The following is a 17,638-nucleotide window of genomic DNA, read 5'->3' on the forward strand; positions in this document are numbered from 1 at the left end:
AATCATAGAGGTATAATGTGGCAGGAAAAAAATGGGAGACTGTTTCTCAAATTCCTTGGAATTACGACAAGTTTTACTGTGCTAATATTTTTAGAAACCTAGGTTCCAAGTGAAAGAAGACCAAATTAAAATCATCTTGTAAGAAAGTTTGAAAATCTACCTAATTTACCTAATTTTCTCATTCTTCTGGGTCCTATTGTTTAGAAGAATAGACCAATGACTGTTCAGTTGACTAAACTGAAGCTAAAATTCTCAGCTACAGCTAAGTAACTACTCAAATTTATAATGCTCTGAAATTATATGTATCTATATATTACATATATACTTATCTTTTTCAGAAAAATACCTCAAGCCATAATTATAATATATGCATAATAGAATTTAAGCCCTTACAAATATTCACAGGGCTTTAAAACTGAGCACTTTACCCTAACCTGCTGATAAGATCAGAAATTGTCTAGAACAGGAACCCAAGTGAGAATTTTTAATCACATCCAAAGCATTTAGGTCATCACAAGAAAGTAGTACTATGCAAAGGAATACTTTTCTCTGAGTTAAAACCTATTTTGCTCAATAAAGCAGGAAACTGCCCTGAACTTCAAATATATCTTCATCTACCATAGGGCTTCCTTTCTTCTCTCAATACTCAGAAGTTGAGGTAAGCCTTCTTTAAGACCAACCCTGTGCTCTTTTCATGGAATTTGCCTATTCCATTATTCACTCTCTACAAAATATCTTCAATGGGTCCCCTTCTATTACCAACTTTTCTTTCCCTGCTGGGTCACTTTCTGTAGACTAGAAACAAACTCATGATTTCCCATCCTTTAATTATCCACCCTGGGACATTCATTATCCATTAGTCTTCCACCTCCACTTTCCAACCCCAACCAGGCTTCTCAAGCTCTAGAGATTTATAACTCAGTCACTTTTGTTATGGACATTTGTCTACTTTCTGGCTGGCCAACATCTGACTGAAGAATCTACCATCATACAAGGCTGAAACACTGGCAGTTAGAGCACCTTCTCACCAACTAGATACCCACATCTGAAACACTGGCCCTCATGATGATTGCACAAAGACTCAGGGGCTTGTAGGTTCATCAGAGTCATGGCATCAGGTGACCTGCATGTGGAAATGATGACCACAGGGACACTCAATGTCCAGATACAATAGCAGTGGCACTATATCTGGGTTCCTCCTCTGGCTGACTTAAAGAATTAGTCCAGTGGTCTAACACTAGTAATAAATATTAACTACAGCCTGGTAATCAATACAGAAAGGAGACCAGTGGCAGCTGTGCATATTACCTCCCTTACAGTATGTTTGCATGTGTGTGTGTGTGTGTGTGTTTCTATATATTAACGAAATTCTTCTCAACCTTCTCCTTCCCCCTATTATTTTATATAAGGATTCCTGCTATTATTAAATTTATAATTTCATATTTAGCTTCCACAATATTCATTCAGGTAGAATCATGATTGAATGTGAGGAGCAATGAATACTGCCCAGAGAGCAATACTGTACATGTTGCACAGAAAACATAATGACAATTGTGACATAGCATCATCCACTTTGGGAGAGAGGATAAGACTGTCTCCTTTTGTTCAAAGTGTAGCCCACCACTCCCCACTCCCTGAGCAGCTCCTGTGGCTCAGACAGGGGCTGTGGCAGGAGGAAAGATGCCACAGCCTGAGTCCTGGAAGCCACTGCCAGTGTTGTAGAAAATTAAAATGGCCCATTAGTTATGCTAGGTTTATAATGGGAAGTGTCACAGTTCAATATTTCTGTTACGGGTGCATTTTTACCTATGTGACCTACGCAGTTTTGGTTTTTGTTCATTTCAACTTCAGTGAAGTGACTCAACCACTTAAGAATGTGCTCATCCACTATTCACAATAGCAAAGACTTGGAACTAACCCAAATCCCCCTCAGTGATAGACTGGATAAGGAAAATGTGGCACATATACACCATGGAATACTATGCAGCCATAAAAAAGGATGAGTTCATGTCCTTTGCAGGGACATGGATGAAGCTGAGAACCATCATTCTCAGCAGACTAATACAGGAACCAAAAGACAAACACCACCTGTTCTCACTCATAAGTAGGAGTTGAACAGTGAGAACACAGAGACGCAGGGAGGGGAGCATCACACACTGGGGCCTGTCAGGGGGTGGGAGGCTAGAGGAGGGATAGCATTAGGAGAAATACCTAATGTAGATGACAGGTTGATGGGTGCAGCAAACCACCATGGCACACGTATACCTATGTAACAAACCTACACGTTCCGCACATGTATCCCAGAACTTAAACTATATATATATATATATAAAAAAAGAATGTGTTCAAGGGATCTGGACCCCATGGACCATTTCCAAAACAATTCTATTCTTGTTTCACTCAAGGTGCAAGTCTATTACTAGAGCCACAGTTCAAAGAAAACGAAATTGATGATGTGATAGTCATATTGAAGATCCAGAAAAAGGCCACTTGAAATTGTATTCTGAACTAGGCATGATTTTTAATGAACGTGCTCAGGAGTTGAGAGACTTGGGCTATCAGAAACGTGGTTTTAATATGCTTATCAGTAACTTCAGGCTACCACAGAGATGTGCTAGGGACAAGGAATGCAGCATGTATAGTCCTACCGCCTGACCTGCCAGTTGCTAATATTGTTATCTGTTTCCACAATGAAGCTTTTTCTGCCTGTCTCCAGATGCTGCACATTGTCATAAATTGCATGCCAGCAAACCTGCTTCCTGAAATCATCCTCATGGATGTTGTTAGTGACCTTGATGATTTGAAAGGAGAACCAAATGAGTATGTCCAAGATTACCTCCTTGGAAAAATTAAGGTATAAGAAATATAAAGTGTGAGGGATTGATTCAAGGAAGAATGAGTGTAGCAATCCAAGCAACAGAAGTCCTTGTGTTCCTAGACAGCCACGTGAAGTGAATGTGATGTGACTGCAGTCCTTGCTGGCTGTCATCTGTGTGGAGTGGCACACCATGATGTTCTCAGTGATTGACATCATTGGTGCCAATACGCTAGCCTACAGCTCATCCTCTGTTGTCCGTGGAGGATTCAACTGAGGGCTGCACTTCCAATAGGAGCTTGTTCCCCTTTCTGAGCTAGGATGAGCAGAAAAAGCCACAGCACCAACAAAGTCACTGATAATGACTGGAGGATTGTCTGCCAGGAACAGACAGTATTTCCATGAATTTGGACAGTGTGATACTGGCATGGGTATCCAGAAAGGAGAAAATTTGGAAATATCATTTCAGATCTGGATGTGTGGAGGTAAGTTCTTCATCATGCCTTGCTCTACAGTAGGACATTTTCCAAAAAAGGTGACCATATGGATCTCCTGAAGGCTGGGACACCATGAACACAACTCTTTGAGGCTGGCACATGTCTGGCTGGATGAATAAAGGGGCAGTATTTTTCCTTAAGACTTAATCTGAAGAGGAAAAGCTATGGAACTATCAGTGAGCATGTTGACTTGAGAAAGAAGTTGGGATGCAAATCATTTAAATGGTATTTGGATAATATTTACCCAGAGGTGCAGATATCTGGGCCCCATGCCAAATTCCAGCAACCCACTTTTATCAGTAGAGGGCCAAAATGCCACCAAGTCCTTCAACTTGGAAGGCTCTATCACTTCCAGACCAACAAATGTCTGGTGGCTCAGGGCTGCCCAAGTCGGAAAGAAGGCATACTAGTGCTTAAGGCCTATGAGTATGAGAACCCAAATCAGATCTGGATTTATAATGAAGAGCATGAATTGGTTTTACACCATCTTCTTTGTCTAGGTACGACAGAAACTAGCTCATCAGACCCACCACGACTCATGGAGTCCATGGGTCAGGTAGACATGGACCTTTGGGGAAAATAATCGGCTGCACCAGATGTCAGTTGGACAGTGCCTGAGAGTGGTGGCTCCACAGGGTCAGGAAGACTCTGTTGCTATGGCAATCTTTGATGGCTCCTCCTCACAACAGTGGCAGTTGGAAGGTTAAGGTGGACACCATAGCAGAAATGGTGTTTCATCAGGCTTTGCCTCCTCTGTGAAGTGTAGGGCTTTAGAAAGAATGCTGTTGGTGCCAGGAAAGCCTTGGTTTGGTAGAGCCATCTTGGATAGGATGACATTTCCCATCTTCCTGGAGATGCCTGGGAATGTTAACAGAGGTAACACAGCGGATCTGATAGAGATGGGAGCACTGAGTGTCCGCAAGTGAAGAAGTATGTTTCACCAAGGCACTGAGGTCATTTCTGAGCTTCTATTAAGGAATCTCTTGCTTATAGAGGAAAATCAGAATACAATTTTAACTCTAGAGTTTTGTTTGTACACAACGACAAAACTCAGCAAATGGATGTTTCTATTCAAATTTATTTATGCCTCTTTTTAATCCCCTTTAAAGATGGAATGGTTTTTATCTGATCAGGAGTTTGTCATGATTTCCCTTCTTAGAAGACTTCACAGGAGACAGTTTTTTTTTATTTTACTTATCATTTGTTTTTGTTTTTTTTTTTAATTTATTTATTATTATTATACTTTAAGTTGTAGGGTACATGTGCATAACGTTTAGTATGTTCTAAACAGACAATTTTTTTTAAAAAAAAAGAATCTACATTATGTTTAATTTCAGAAGGCATCATTTATAAGACAATATTTGAGAGGCAGTTAACTATTATAAATTATTTTGATGAATTATGATACTACATACATATGAAATAAAGGATCCTTTTGGTTTTTTTAAAGTATAGTTGCACCTAATTAGGTGAAAGCATGAAGTTATAGGGAAGTTGTAGGGAAAGGTAGGTATGCGTAGAAAGGTGTGTGTGAATGTTCCAAGTAGCCAATGAGCCAATGAAATGAATTTTGCTGGTGGTTAAGCTATTGTCTGCCATCTTCAATGCACCCTAAGCTCTGTTTTGCCATGCTGGGGCTGGAGCTCAGAAAACCATAGTTCTCCTCTGCTACCTAAATTCTTGTTAAATTCTACCTGTGGGGGAGCTAGAAAGAGACTAGAATAATGGAGTGACAAGGGAGTTGATCCTTCCTGTTTTGCCTTCCATTCTTGAAATATCACTCCAGCCAGAGGTTCCTCACCTGGGCAGCAGCAGCTGGTCCCAGTAACCAGGTTTTTTTCCCCATATTCTCAGCGCCAGCCATAGTATACCTTGGATATATGAATTCCAGCTCTGCAGGGTCCCCCCATCAACTGACTGAGGAACTAGCATAAAGATAAGCTCTTTAAGGGTCCTTTCTCCAAGTTTTCCTTTGTTCTGGCAACCTCTCCTTCCACTCCCCTGAATGAGCTTTGCCTAAAGACCCATTATTTTCACACTGCCAAATCCATACATATTATTCAGACCTTATTATATGTTCCTGCTCTATCTGACCATTGACCACTCACTTCTCCCACCTTCAGACAATATTATTTCTTTACTAATAATTTTTTGGCTCATTAAGACATTTCTGGAGGGTAAATCGGAAAATCTTTTAGAAAACATTTTGGCAATATGTATTCATTCAACAAATAATTTTTAAGCATTGTGTAAATATTTCCATTGCATTAATTTCTAGAGGTAGAACAACTGTTAAAGATAGTAAGTGCTTTGTGTGTGCATTTAGTAAGTGGTACAACCAGGTAGTCTGACTCTAAAATCTGTCATATTAACCTCTACACCAGGAATTTTCAAACTTGAGTTCCATCAGAATCACCTAAAGGACTTGGTAAAATATAGATTAATGAGCCCCACCCCCCTAATTTTTTATTTACAAGGGTGAGCTAGCAAATTTAAATTTCTAACAAGGTTCCAGGTGATATTGATCTCCTTCCCAATACTACACTACCCACATATTTTCTTATTAACTCTTATTCATCTCTAATGACTCAACTCAGCTATCTCCTTCCTTCGGAAACCTTGGCTGCTCTCTTCCCTCACCAGCTGAACTAGATAACCCCCATCTACGACCTCACAACAATCATGAGCTCCCATGACATTATGTGCCTACCAAATACATATCGTAACCACTGAAACTGAAACTCTGTACGCATAGGTCCCAACTGCTAGCCTTTGAGCACCTCAAGGACAGCAATCGCAACCATTCATCCTTTTTTACATGTCTTTAAGTTTCTTTTTAAATTTGTACTGTGATAAAATGTATATAAAATTTAACATTTCAACCATTTTAAGTGTACAGTGCAATGACATGAAACACATTCACATGATTATACAACCATCACCACCCCCCAACTCCAGAACCTTTTCATTTTCCCAAATTGAAACTTTATATCCATTAAACAGTAACTCCCCAGTTTCCCCTCCTCTCAGCCCCATTCTACTTTCTGTCTCTATTCATTTGTACAGGGACAGTTTCTAGCACATTGTTCCTCAATGGTATTATCTCAATAACTGCAGAACTGAAGGAGGCGAGACTTTAAGCATCAAATAGAAGAATTAATGAGAAAGAATTTTAAAGAGTTAAAATTGACATAGAAATGGTGTATATCATCACTGGAGTAATTAGAAAACTTGAAGGACATATTAGCTGCTTGAGTTATAAGTATATGGCTGTTTGAAAACAATATCTTTGTTCTCTTTCTAGCACAAATAAATATTAGCCACTCATGTTTTTAAGTTTATAAAGAGATCAAATATGAAAAATCATCTGAAAAAGAAATATAAAACACATCTTTTTTCCTTTTCCACTCAAATACCTAGGACTTCTGAATTGAGTTCACTCTTCTTTCAGACTCTATGCCCACCTATATCTGCAATATCTTTGTAAGGTGCATGGATGTGCTTTGGTCAAGAATTAGGCCAAGGCAGATGTCCAGGCCTGCATGACTCAGCGAGTACAGTGCAGGCGTATAACTCTACCTGTTATCACAGCCATGTAGCCATAACATAGGAAGGCCATCCCTTGGCCGTATGCCACTATTGTCTGTAAAAGTTATAATTGCCCTGCTGACACTGTACAGATGCTCTTGTACAGCCGTTCTTGCACCCAGAGAGAGAGAAAGTACCAGAGCTGTCAGTCTTGCTCTGACAAGGGGAGCCAGGGCATGGCTTGACATGGCACAGCACGGCTCACTTTCATGCCCAGAGAGAGAAAGAGTTAAGCTGCTGACCCTGAAGGCAAGGGAGAGCCGATCATGCAGTTGTGCATAGGAGCAGCTGGCCCAAGCAGTCGAAACAGAGCAGAAAGTGAGAGAAAGCTGCTGGTAAGAGAGCTGCTAATGAGAGACCTAGTCTGAGTAAGCTGCTGATAGGGAGCTGCTGAATAACACTACATTTCACCTGCTTACGGCCCCCCAGTGTTCTTTCAGCTATTGCCCATTCACCCACTGCCTTCGGACCTCAGCATGAGCTGGAACCTGAACTTGAACCTAACAGTTGGTAGACTCGTGGAGCTGACAATCGTGACCCTAAACCTGACTGTCTTGCTACCTCAATTAACAGGAGAAAAGAGGAAACCTAATAGAGCAGAATGCTATATTAAAAAATAAAACATATAAAAGGAAATGTAGGGATGCAAGAGGTTTATAATCTACTTCTGCATATGAAACCTCTTTTTAAAAACATTGTGTGGTAGAAATGCCCAAATTAATTATTTGGTACTTACAGAACATATAAAAGATGGACCTTATGTTTGTAATTCTTGAATGGATTCTTAAATAATGACTCCACATAACAGATGAATAATTTCAAGTCTCCTTTTAGCCAGCACTGTATGTTCCAGTTTGCACCTGAATTTAAAAAAAAACAAAAACAAACAAACAAACAAAAAACTGCATGAAATCTCAAAAACCATCTGAACAACTCAGTGAAAGAGAAGAACTAAATCAAATTGACCAGTGTTCTGATACAACTTCCATTTCCTATTCTGAGAGAAAAAGAACAAACTTTAACTAGGGGCATGCGTTTGCCCATCACTTACTCCCTTTGGCCCTCGGTTTCCTTTTTTCTAAAGTAACAGAATTAAATTTAATTATTGCTTCTCAAACTCTCTTTAATTTCAAACCACTTAAATAGGACAAAAGAGCTCAAAACTTATCTAGCTCATCTAGCTCAGTTCTCACTTTTCTCACTTTTCTTTCCTTTTTTTTTTTAGAGATGGGGTCTCACTCTGTCACCCTGGCTGGAGTGCAATGGCATGATCATGTAATCATGGCTTACTGCAGCCTCGATCTCTCAAGCAATCTTCCCACCTCAGTCTCCTAAGTAGATGGGACTAGAGGCACGCACCACCATGCCCAGCTAATTTTTTTTTTTTTTTTTTTTTTTTGTATTTTTAGTAGAGATGGAGTTTCATTATGTTGCCCAGGCTGGTCTCTAACTCCTGAGCTCAAGTGATCTGCCCGCCTAGGTCTCCTAAATGCTAGGATTACAGGTATTGAAGCCACTGTGCCCAGCCTTTTTTTTTTTTTTTAATATTAAACAGTTAATATGCCAACATCATAACAAGGTCAGAGGGAGGCACATCTCACACATACATGTGAAAATCCAGTCATCACGCTTTTGAGGGAGGAAAAGATATGCCTGTATTTTCATACTGGAGGTCTCTTTACATGAATGAGTCAATTGACTCCATTCTTCCTAGCTTTTCCAAAAGACTTGGGATAATTTTGTTGTTTATATTTCCAGATGCAGAATTTTTAACTACACTAGCTACAATGAGTATGCATTATACTTAAACAAAAAAAAGGAATTTTTTTCTTTGCTTTTTTGTTTTTCCAACTTTTATTTTTAGTTCAGGGGCACATGTGAAGGACGTGTTAGTTAGTTAAACAGGTAAACGTGTACCATAGCAGTTTGCTGCACAGATCATCACATCACCTAGGTGTTAAGCCCAGCATCCATTAGCTATTCTTTCTGAAAAACCCATGTTTAAAATGTAGATTATTTCAGAGATATTCCTTGCCTGAAGAAATATTATTATTCATGAATATTTTAAAATTTAACCAATTCAACAATATTTTCAGTCATTTGATATTTTATATATTTAACAGAAATAAGATGTGTTTTCTATTTCAAAGCAAATTTAAAAGACTACAAGGAATGTACTTAAAAGTAAAATATTTCCCTCATTATATTTTTATGGGATACAAGATAATTGGGGAATTATTTATTAGTTTGTTTACATAATGAATCCTAATTTTATTATCAATATAAAAATGATTATGTATGTTACAAATCAGAGCCATAAGACAAGACTTAAAACACATTGCTCAATACATTAAAAAAATAACTAATGCTTACCCATTTGTTGAAAAACTGAAGAATTTACTGTTGAAACAAATGTCTTTCCTTCAATGTTGTCTGCACACAAAGAGCAGTTTCTATCTTGCTCACTCCGAAAGCAACAGTGGAAAGTTGTTTTGGATAAGTTAGAAAAGTGAGTATCACTTGAATTAAACTCAACAGCTGTCTCATAATGTCCATTCAAATTTGAAGTATTCTTTGAGAGTCCAGCAGGCAAAAGGAAGTAGTCATAGGTTGAATTTGGTGGCATGCAAGACAACTTAAATCTCCAAGGAGTAATTGGATATGACAAGTTAAATGCAGTTATCACACAAATAAACTCTGTTAGGATATTAAAAAGACACACAGAAAAAAGTGATCATTTTGACTAAGACATGAATAGAAAGTATTTAAGATTAAACCGTGTAGTGCTCAATAATTATTTAACTTTCTAAGTCCTCAGTGAGTGCCTAATGAATAACTTCGCGCTTTCATTGTACAATGTGTTATATTCAAGAGGATACATTCATTTGTAGAAATAACTCCACTTTCTGACATCTCTTTTCTTTTTGAAAATTGACACTTCATGTTTTCTCTTTAATCTGACATGTTATATTTATGTTTTAATAAAAGGAAACAAACACAAATATTTTATTTTTCCTTTCTAAAGCATATTATTTTAGCTTCCATTATAAATGATAAATATAATATCCAGTATAAATGATAAATAAATATCTGGATGTGCAATTATATAAACAAACATCAAAGCGCTATTTTAATATGTATTTAAGAGAGTAACACCAACATATTAACACTGCTTTCGCTGAGCACTTTTAGAAAAAATGTGTCTTCAACATGATGATAGCTTGACGATCTCCTGAATTTTCCCATGATCCTCCAAATACAAAACATCATAAATGACACGCCCTTAGCACCTTACACAAAAAATGATGCAAAAGAATAGACTTCTTATGGGAAATGCCCACTGCTGATTAAATTGTCACTTTTTAAACATAAAAATTAAGAACAATTATATAATCCAGTACCAAAAAATCTGCAAAAGTTAAACTTTTTCTTTTTTTTTTTTTTTAAGATGTAGTCTCGCTCTTGTCACCCAGGCTAGAGTGCAGTGGCGTGATCTCAGCTCACTGCAACCTCTGCCTCCCGGGTTCAAGTGATTCTCCTGCCTCAGCCTCCTGAGTAGCTGGGATCACAGGCACCCACCACCACACCCGGTTAATTTTTGTACTTTTAGTAGAGACGGGGTTTTGCCATGTTGGCCAGGCTGGTCTCGAACTTCTGACCTCAGGTGATCCACCCACCTTGGCCTCCCAAGGTGCTGGGATTATAGGCATGAGCCACTGCACCAGCCAAACTTATTTTTAAATATTTGTTTGAAAATAAATTAATTCTTCATAATTGCTTTTTCAATAAGTTACCCAAATGATGCAACAATTGTGTTGGCTTATATAGACACTGATGCAGAATAGGAATTCTGAGAATCTTGTATGGATTTGTATGAAATGAGAATTTTGAAGAGTTATGGCAAATGTAATAATGTAAGGAAATAGAAGTAACCATAATGTTCATCAGTAGCGGAATGGGTAAATTCCGATACATCCACACAAGTAAATATTATTCAGGGCTAAAAAGAAATGAGATATCAAGTCACGAAAAGGCATGGAGGTTCCAGCACTCTTCCAGAACTATGGATCCAACAAAGGACTAATATCCAGAATTTAGAAGGAACAACTCCACAAGAATAAAACAAATAATCCCATTAAAAAGAAGGCAAAGGAAATGAACAGACATTTCTCAAAAGAAGACATACAAGCAGCCAATGAACATGAAAAAATGCCCAATGTCACTAATCATCAGAAAAATGCAAATTAAAACTACAGTAAGATACCATCTTATACCAGTAAGAATGGCCATTATTAAAAAGTCAAAAAATAATAGATGTTGGTGAGGATGCAGAGAAAAGGAAATGCTTATTCACTGTTGGTGGGAATGTAAATTAGTACAACCTCTAAGGAAAACAATGTGTAGATTTCACAAAGAACTAAAAGTAGAACTATCATTCAATCTAGCAATTCCACTACTAAGCATCTACTCAAAGGAAAAGAAATAATTATAACAAAAAGACACCTGCGCTCATATGTTTGTAACAGCACTATTCACAATAGCAAAGTCATGGAATCAACCTAAGTGTCCCTCAACGAATGACTGGATTTAAAAAATGTGGCATATTCACACACATGTGCAGACACACACACACACACACACACACCATGGAATACTATGCAGCCATAAAAAAAAATAAAATCTTGTGTTTTGCAACAACATGGATGGAGCTAAAGGCCATTATCCTAAGTGAAATAACTCAGAAACAGAAAATCAAATACCACATGTTCTCACTTATAAGTAGGAGATAAGCAATGGGTACACATGGACATACAAAAGAGAATAATAGATACTGGGGACTCCACAATGGGGAGAGGATGGAAGAGGGGTGAGCAGTGAAAATTACCTATTGTGCACAATGTTCACTAGTCAGGTGATGCACACACTACGCAATATATCCATGTAACAAAATCATACTTGTACCCTCTGAATCTACAAAAATAAAAATTTAAAGAGGAAAAAAAAAGACATGGAGGAAACATAAATGCATATTACTAAGTGAAAGAAACCAATATGAAAAAGACTATGTACTATGTTATTCCAACTATATGACATTCTATAAAAGGCACAACTATGGAAACAATCAAAAGATTGGTGGTTCCCAGGAGTTAGGTAAGAAGGTAGGAGGAATAGGCAGGCCACAAAGGATGGATAGGGCAGTGAAATTCTTCTGTATGATTCTACAGTGGCAGATAAAGGTCACCATACATACATCTGCCAACATTCATACAATATACAACACCAAGAGTGAACCATAATGTAAACTACGGACTTTGAGTGACAATGATATGTCAATGTGGGTTTATCAATTGTGACAAGTGTACCACTCTGAGGGGAATAGCTGATCATGGGGAGTTATACATGTGTGGGGCAGGAAGTCTATGGAAAAATTTCTGTACCTTCCGCTCAATTTTGCTGTGAACATAAAACTGCTCTAAAAACTAAAGGCTATTTAAAAATGTAAGAAAATAAAATTTTTAATCAACTCACAAATATATTTTTTCATTACAAAAGCAATTATCAATGAAAAACATTCAAACGATACATAGGTAATGACTGTTAATAGTTTGGTTTCTAATGATTTCTATAGATATAAATTAATATAAATATGTATAGATGCAAAAATTGAAGCCAAAGTGATTAATGTGACAAATGTGACTATGGCCATACTGATGACAATTAGGTATCACAACGTTACAAAAAGTAAATCCATATTACAATTATGTTCCTTTGGACTTCATTCACTCCTTCTAACATGTGTTTCTAAAATCAGAACACCTCAAAGAAAACAGAATAGTTTTTTGAGGGAGGGGGTTTACAAAACCAAGAATATGTAATATTACTAATTTACAGCACTATATATTCTAGGTCTACAAAGAGGATTCAGTTGCTTGAAACAAATTAGCCTAAAATCCTCACAGAAGTATTTAAATGTAAAATGTAATGTTGAACTCAAAAACATAGCAACTATTGATGCAGTTAAATTAAAAGATGAGTCTATTTTATCCACATGCAACTTTGCAAATGATATTTCTTTCCCTCAAAATGAATCCTAAACTCTAAAGGCAGTCTAGAATTTCATCTGAAGGCATATCTTATTAGGTAACAATATCCCAGGATTTATTTTGATTCACAAACTTGATCAAACCACAAACCTTCCAGAAAGTCCATGTAAAACACTAGAGTCTAACAAAAATTAATAGAGAATTATAAAAGAGAATGAATAGTTCCCTTAAGTATATCTAATAAAATTAGAGAATATAAAAAGAGAACGAGCTATTTCTCTTTGATAATCCCTTGTGGCACAATGTTTTGGAAATCTGTAACTGTGGAGCTATCCAGGTTATTTTCTGGAGGTATACAGATGGCTGCAATGAGAAAGAAGTATGTACAACAAGAAAGACCTGTAGGGCAGCTTAGAAAAGCCCCTTTAGATTGTGGTAGCCAAGGAGATGCTCAGAACCAGTTGACACACAGGTAACAGTTGCCAGATAAAGTTGCCACAACATAAGTTTTGTTAAAGAAAGCTAGATAAACAATTGCCAAATCACATAAGTTTTGTTAAAGATACTCTAACTTTAATTTCAAAATCTTGGAACATAATCTAACTTAGATGATTTTTGGTTTAAGACAATCAGAATGTCACCAGAATGTGGTAAGAAACACGTGAGAACGGTATGCTCAAAAGTTATTGGCAATGTGGCACAGTGGCTCAGGCCTGTAATCCCAGCACTTTGGGAGGCCGAGGCGGGCAGATCATGAGGTCAAGAGATTGAGACCAACATGGTGAACCAACTGGCCAACATGGTGAAACCCTGTCTCTACTAAAAATACAAAAATTATCTGGGCATAGTGGCGCGTGCCTGTAGTCCTAGGTACTGAGGAGGCTGAGGTAGGAGAATCGCTTGAACCCAGGAGGCGGAGGTTGCAGTGAGCCAAGATCATGCCACTGCACTTCAGTCTGGCGGCAGAGCAAGACCGCGTCTCAAAAAAAAAAAAAAAAAAAAAAAAAAGAATCTACAGAAATATTTTTCCAAATATACAAAGATATATGAATTTTCAATGCAGTATTATTTGTTACAGAAAAAGAAATGTCTATCAATCAGGAACTGGTCAAATGGACTGTATATGTTATATATAAATATAAATGTATAATAACTTTATATATATTCATACAGTGCATTGTCATGTAACCATTAAACTAATAAGTACCCTAGCAAATACTGATAAAGATAAAAAGCCATCATGATAAATTGGAAACCTGTTAAATGGAAAAATAAACATCCAGAACAACATGTATAGACCAGTGCTATTTTTGCAGCTATAGATATGAGTGTGTCTGTGTATGTGTGTGTGTGTCTGTGTGTGTGTGTGTGTGTGTCTCTGTGTGTGTGTGAGTCTGTGTGTGTCTGACAATTCTGGAAGGATACACCATCAGGTTGTCTTTAGGAGGTTGGGAAGGGTTTTCATTTTCATTTACACACTTATACTATGGTTTGCATTTTTAATCATAAGCATGCATGAGAATTCCTAACTAGAAAAAGGAAATTCTGTTAATAAATAAAACAGCATCTCTAAGGCAAAATATCTACCATGTTTAAGGGCATTAAAATAGCAAATGAGCAAATAACTTACCCCAATGTAACAAAACCACACAGAATTTTTGACAAATCATCTTACTTCAGAGAGGTACACCTGGAAAAGAGTAAATCTAAAATTAAAAAACACACACAAACAAAAACACACATATATAAGTTGTCTGTGGAAAACATAAAAAGAAAGGGATTATAGATAAGTCTCTAAATTTTAATCACCTGTGATACTCTAGATCAATATCTGAGAAATATCTCACATTAAATTATGTTATAGATTTATTTCTTTACGCATCCTATATCACTAAAAATACAAGTCAAAAAAATGTAAATTGAGTATTCCTTTATGCCATAACAAACCAGGACAGGTATCACAGGATAAGATTGAAATTTTTAACTAAACACAAGTGACCACGATATTGATTAAATATGTAACAACTAATCTAACATCATTAATATCACCATCTTCAATTTTTTTCATGCTTAGGTCTTAAAATTTCCCTGTTTTCTAACGTCTTTATCTTTACTATGATATTATAAGGCCAAATAATTATTGCATAGGTAACAACTGCCTATTTATTTCCAATAAAGAGAAGAAATTTTACCAGTAGACTTTTGGAAACCTATTGTTAATTTGCAGATGAGGTAATATTGGAGAGTTAGAATAATTAAAAGTCTGATGGCTTAATATACCCAAATGAAGTCTGACTTCAGAGACAAGATTTCCCATGAGTTCTACTCAATTTGAAATATCACAAATATGATTATTTGTACTACTATGTCACAAATCCAAATAGTAGTATAATTTTAATATATTGGGCTTGGACTCTGGGTGAAAACCTACCTGAATTAGGTGTCAGGAGTGTTGGGTGCCAGTCTAAGCTCTTCTGGGACTTGGGTTTTCAACACTATAGATCTCAGGTTCCTCATCTACAAATCAGACTGTCACATGGTCTCTACAACCCCTTTCAGAGCTGCCTATGACTCTGAGAGATGTAATTTAAAATGGAAACCACACTTTACCACAAAGAATAGTATAAAACATTAAGTGAGAAACATGTCTCATGACTCATATCTGAGAATTGGCACCACATGATAAGTGAGAATTGGCACCACATGATAAGTAAGTGGAAAAACATGTTTATTTATTTTACAACTTACTATCAGGAAGAAAATAAATGAGTATAAACAGTGGGTAGTCCAGTAAATTTGTTTTTCAGACTACAAGTTTGTCATCAGAATTTTTGTTCTTTATACACTGATATCACAATGGTTTTTAGGATTTCTAGAAATCAGTTCAATGTTTGGAACCCTCATGATTTAATTATATTAAATGAGTACAAATTCCTCCCTGTTTTTATGCTACCTGTTCTTGATATAAAATGTTCTCATAAAATAAACTCAAAGGCAAGTTTTATAATCAAGCTGTGTCACAGATACAACACATCACTGGATTGCTTTGATGAAACTTACTAGTGACTAGTAATTCAGTTCAACAATTGATTTGGCTCACTTTTAATTCACCTGGTCTCCTCAGTTAAGTGATCAAATAGATCAGCAGTTTTCCTTACATAAAACAACCACTTCTTTAGTTAATGTTCCATGCAAAACAAACTATTCTGATGGTTTGGATTCTTGCAGTCAGGTTTCATTCTTAAATAACAGAGAAACAATCACAAGTGCAAAAAAGGACATAGACTCAACCTTGAAGAGACAGTGAAAGGTGGTTTCTGACATAGATTTGATGAGAGAAACATATGCACCCTAAACTGTACAAAAAGGAATATACAGAACATTTTTTAAAACATAAATAATATAGAAAAGGAGGTGGGGTGCAGTGGCTCACACCTGCAATCCCAGCACTTTGGGAGACCAACGCAGATGGATCACTTGAGGTCAGGAGTTCAGACCAGCCTGGCCAACATAGTGAAACACCGCCTCTACTAAAAATATCAAAAGTAGCTGGGTGTTGTGGCATGTGCCTGTAATCCCAGCTACTTGGGAGGCTAAGGCAAGAGAATCGCTTGAACCCGGGAGGTGAAGGTTGCAGTGAGCTGAGATCGCACCACTGCACTCCAGCCTGGGTGATAAAGTGAGACTCTGTCTAAAAAAAATACAGAAAAAGTGACAGAAATTTTTTAAACTGTGAAAAAATTTGAAGCAAAGGGAAAATTAAAGATAGGATGACAAAAATAAGTCTAACACACCAAACACCATTAATATGAAGACACTTCCTAAGGATGAACCATTAATTTGTTCTAACTTTTCTTATGGTCGTATTGTTCAAGTATAAATTCTGAGTAGTTAAAATGAAATGAACAGTTTAGGAGAAGAGTACAAATAATCCTAACACTAAGAACAGTAAGAAATTTTTATTGATTAATTTTATAAGATAACAGCTAACATCCTCATGATAATCCTAATAATACCAGAGTTTCAAAGCAATTTCAAAATTTAATAATTTGTCACCTTCTCCACTACCAATACCCTGTTCTAAGCCACAATTATCTCTTCCTGAAACTATCAGAAGAGCCTCCCAACTGGTCTCCCTACTTCTGTCCTTGCTCCCCAGTTCAGTCAGTTATCAACATAGCAGTTAAAGTGATCTTCTTAACACGGATCAGATCATGTCTCTCTAGCACAGTAGTCACAGTGATCTTATTAACACATTGACCAGATCATGTCTCTCTTTCTCAAAGCACTACAGCCCTACCCTGGCACTTGGAGTAAAAGTCCAAGTCCTGAGCAGGACTACAAGGTCCCGGATCCCACTCATCATCCACTGCTCTCCCCACCACTCAACTCACCTTCTAAAGGAGACTTCCCTGGCCATCCCATCTGAAATTTTAGCACCTCCCCCATGCCAACATGCACAAAAGCAATCTTCAAAGAGGCATTCTCCTATCATGCAGATACAGCTCTTTAAGAATCTGGCATAATAGCAAGAAGGACTTCAAAATGGTGATTCTTAACCATTTTTTGGAACATGGACCTCACTGAGAATTGGGTGAAAGGAGTGTATCAACGCCACGAGGAAGCACATACAACCAATTAGGGCTATAATTTCAAGAGGTTAACAATCCCTTGAAACTTATCCAAGGATTAAG

The 17,638-nt window shown here is 37.1% G+C and overlaps 1 protein-coding gene, 1 non-coding gene and 1 pseudogene across 8 annotated transcripts in view; 1 reads left to right on the forward strand and 2 right to left on the reverse strand.

Annotated features, from left to right (window-relative positions):
• The window catches only part of LEPR (leptin receptor), a 97,999-nt gene that overhangs the window by 55,004 nt on the left and 25,357 nt on the right, over positions 1-17,638 (reverse strand). For all 7 annotated transcript variants that reach the window (XM_045369570.3, XM_005543137.5, XM_005543142.5 and 4 more), the window contains 3 exons: positions 14,575-14,634; positions 9,274-9,597; positions 7,637-7,760 (listed from right to left, as the gene is read on the reverse strand). In XM_045369570.3, the coding sequence (XP_045225505.2) occupies positions 7,637-7,760; positions 9,274-9,597; positions 14,575-14,614 (488 nt within the window). In that variant the 5' untranslated portion in view covers positions 14,615-14,634. The remainder of the gene's footprint in view (positions 1-7,636; positions 7,761-9,273; positions 9,598-14,574; positions 14,635-17,638) is intronic.
• On the forward strand, positions 1,658-4,128 carry LOC102117654 (polypeptide N-acetylgalactosaminyltransferase 11-like; annotated as a pseudogene).
• LOC123571226 (small nucleolar RNA U13) lies at positions 8,446-8,549 on the reverse strand. Its single transcript, XR_006695414.2, has one exon. It is a non-coding gene; the product is annotated as a small nucleolar RNA U13 (small nucleolar RNA).

The sequence above is a fragment of the Macaca fascicularis genome, chromosome 1 (genome assembly GCF_037993035.2).
Source record: "Macaca fascicularis isolate 582-1 chromosome 1, T2T-MFA8v1.1".
Taxonomy (NCBI): Eukaryota; Metazoa; Chordata; class Mammalia; order Primates; family Cercopithecidae; genus Macaca; species Macaca fascicularis.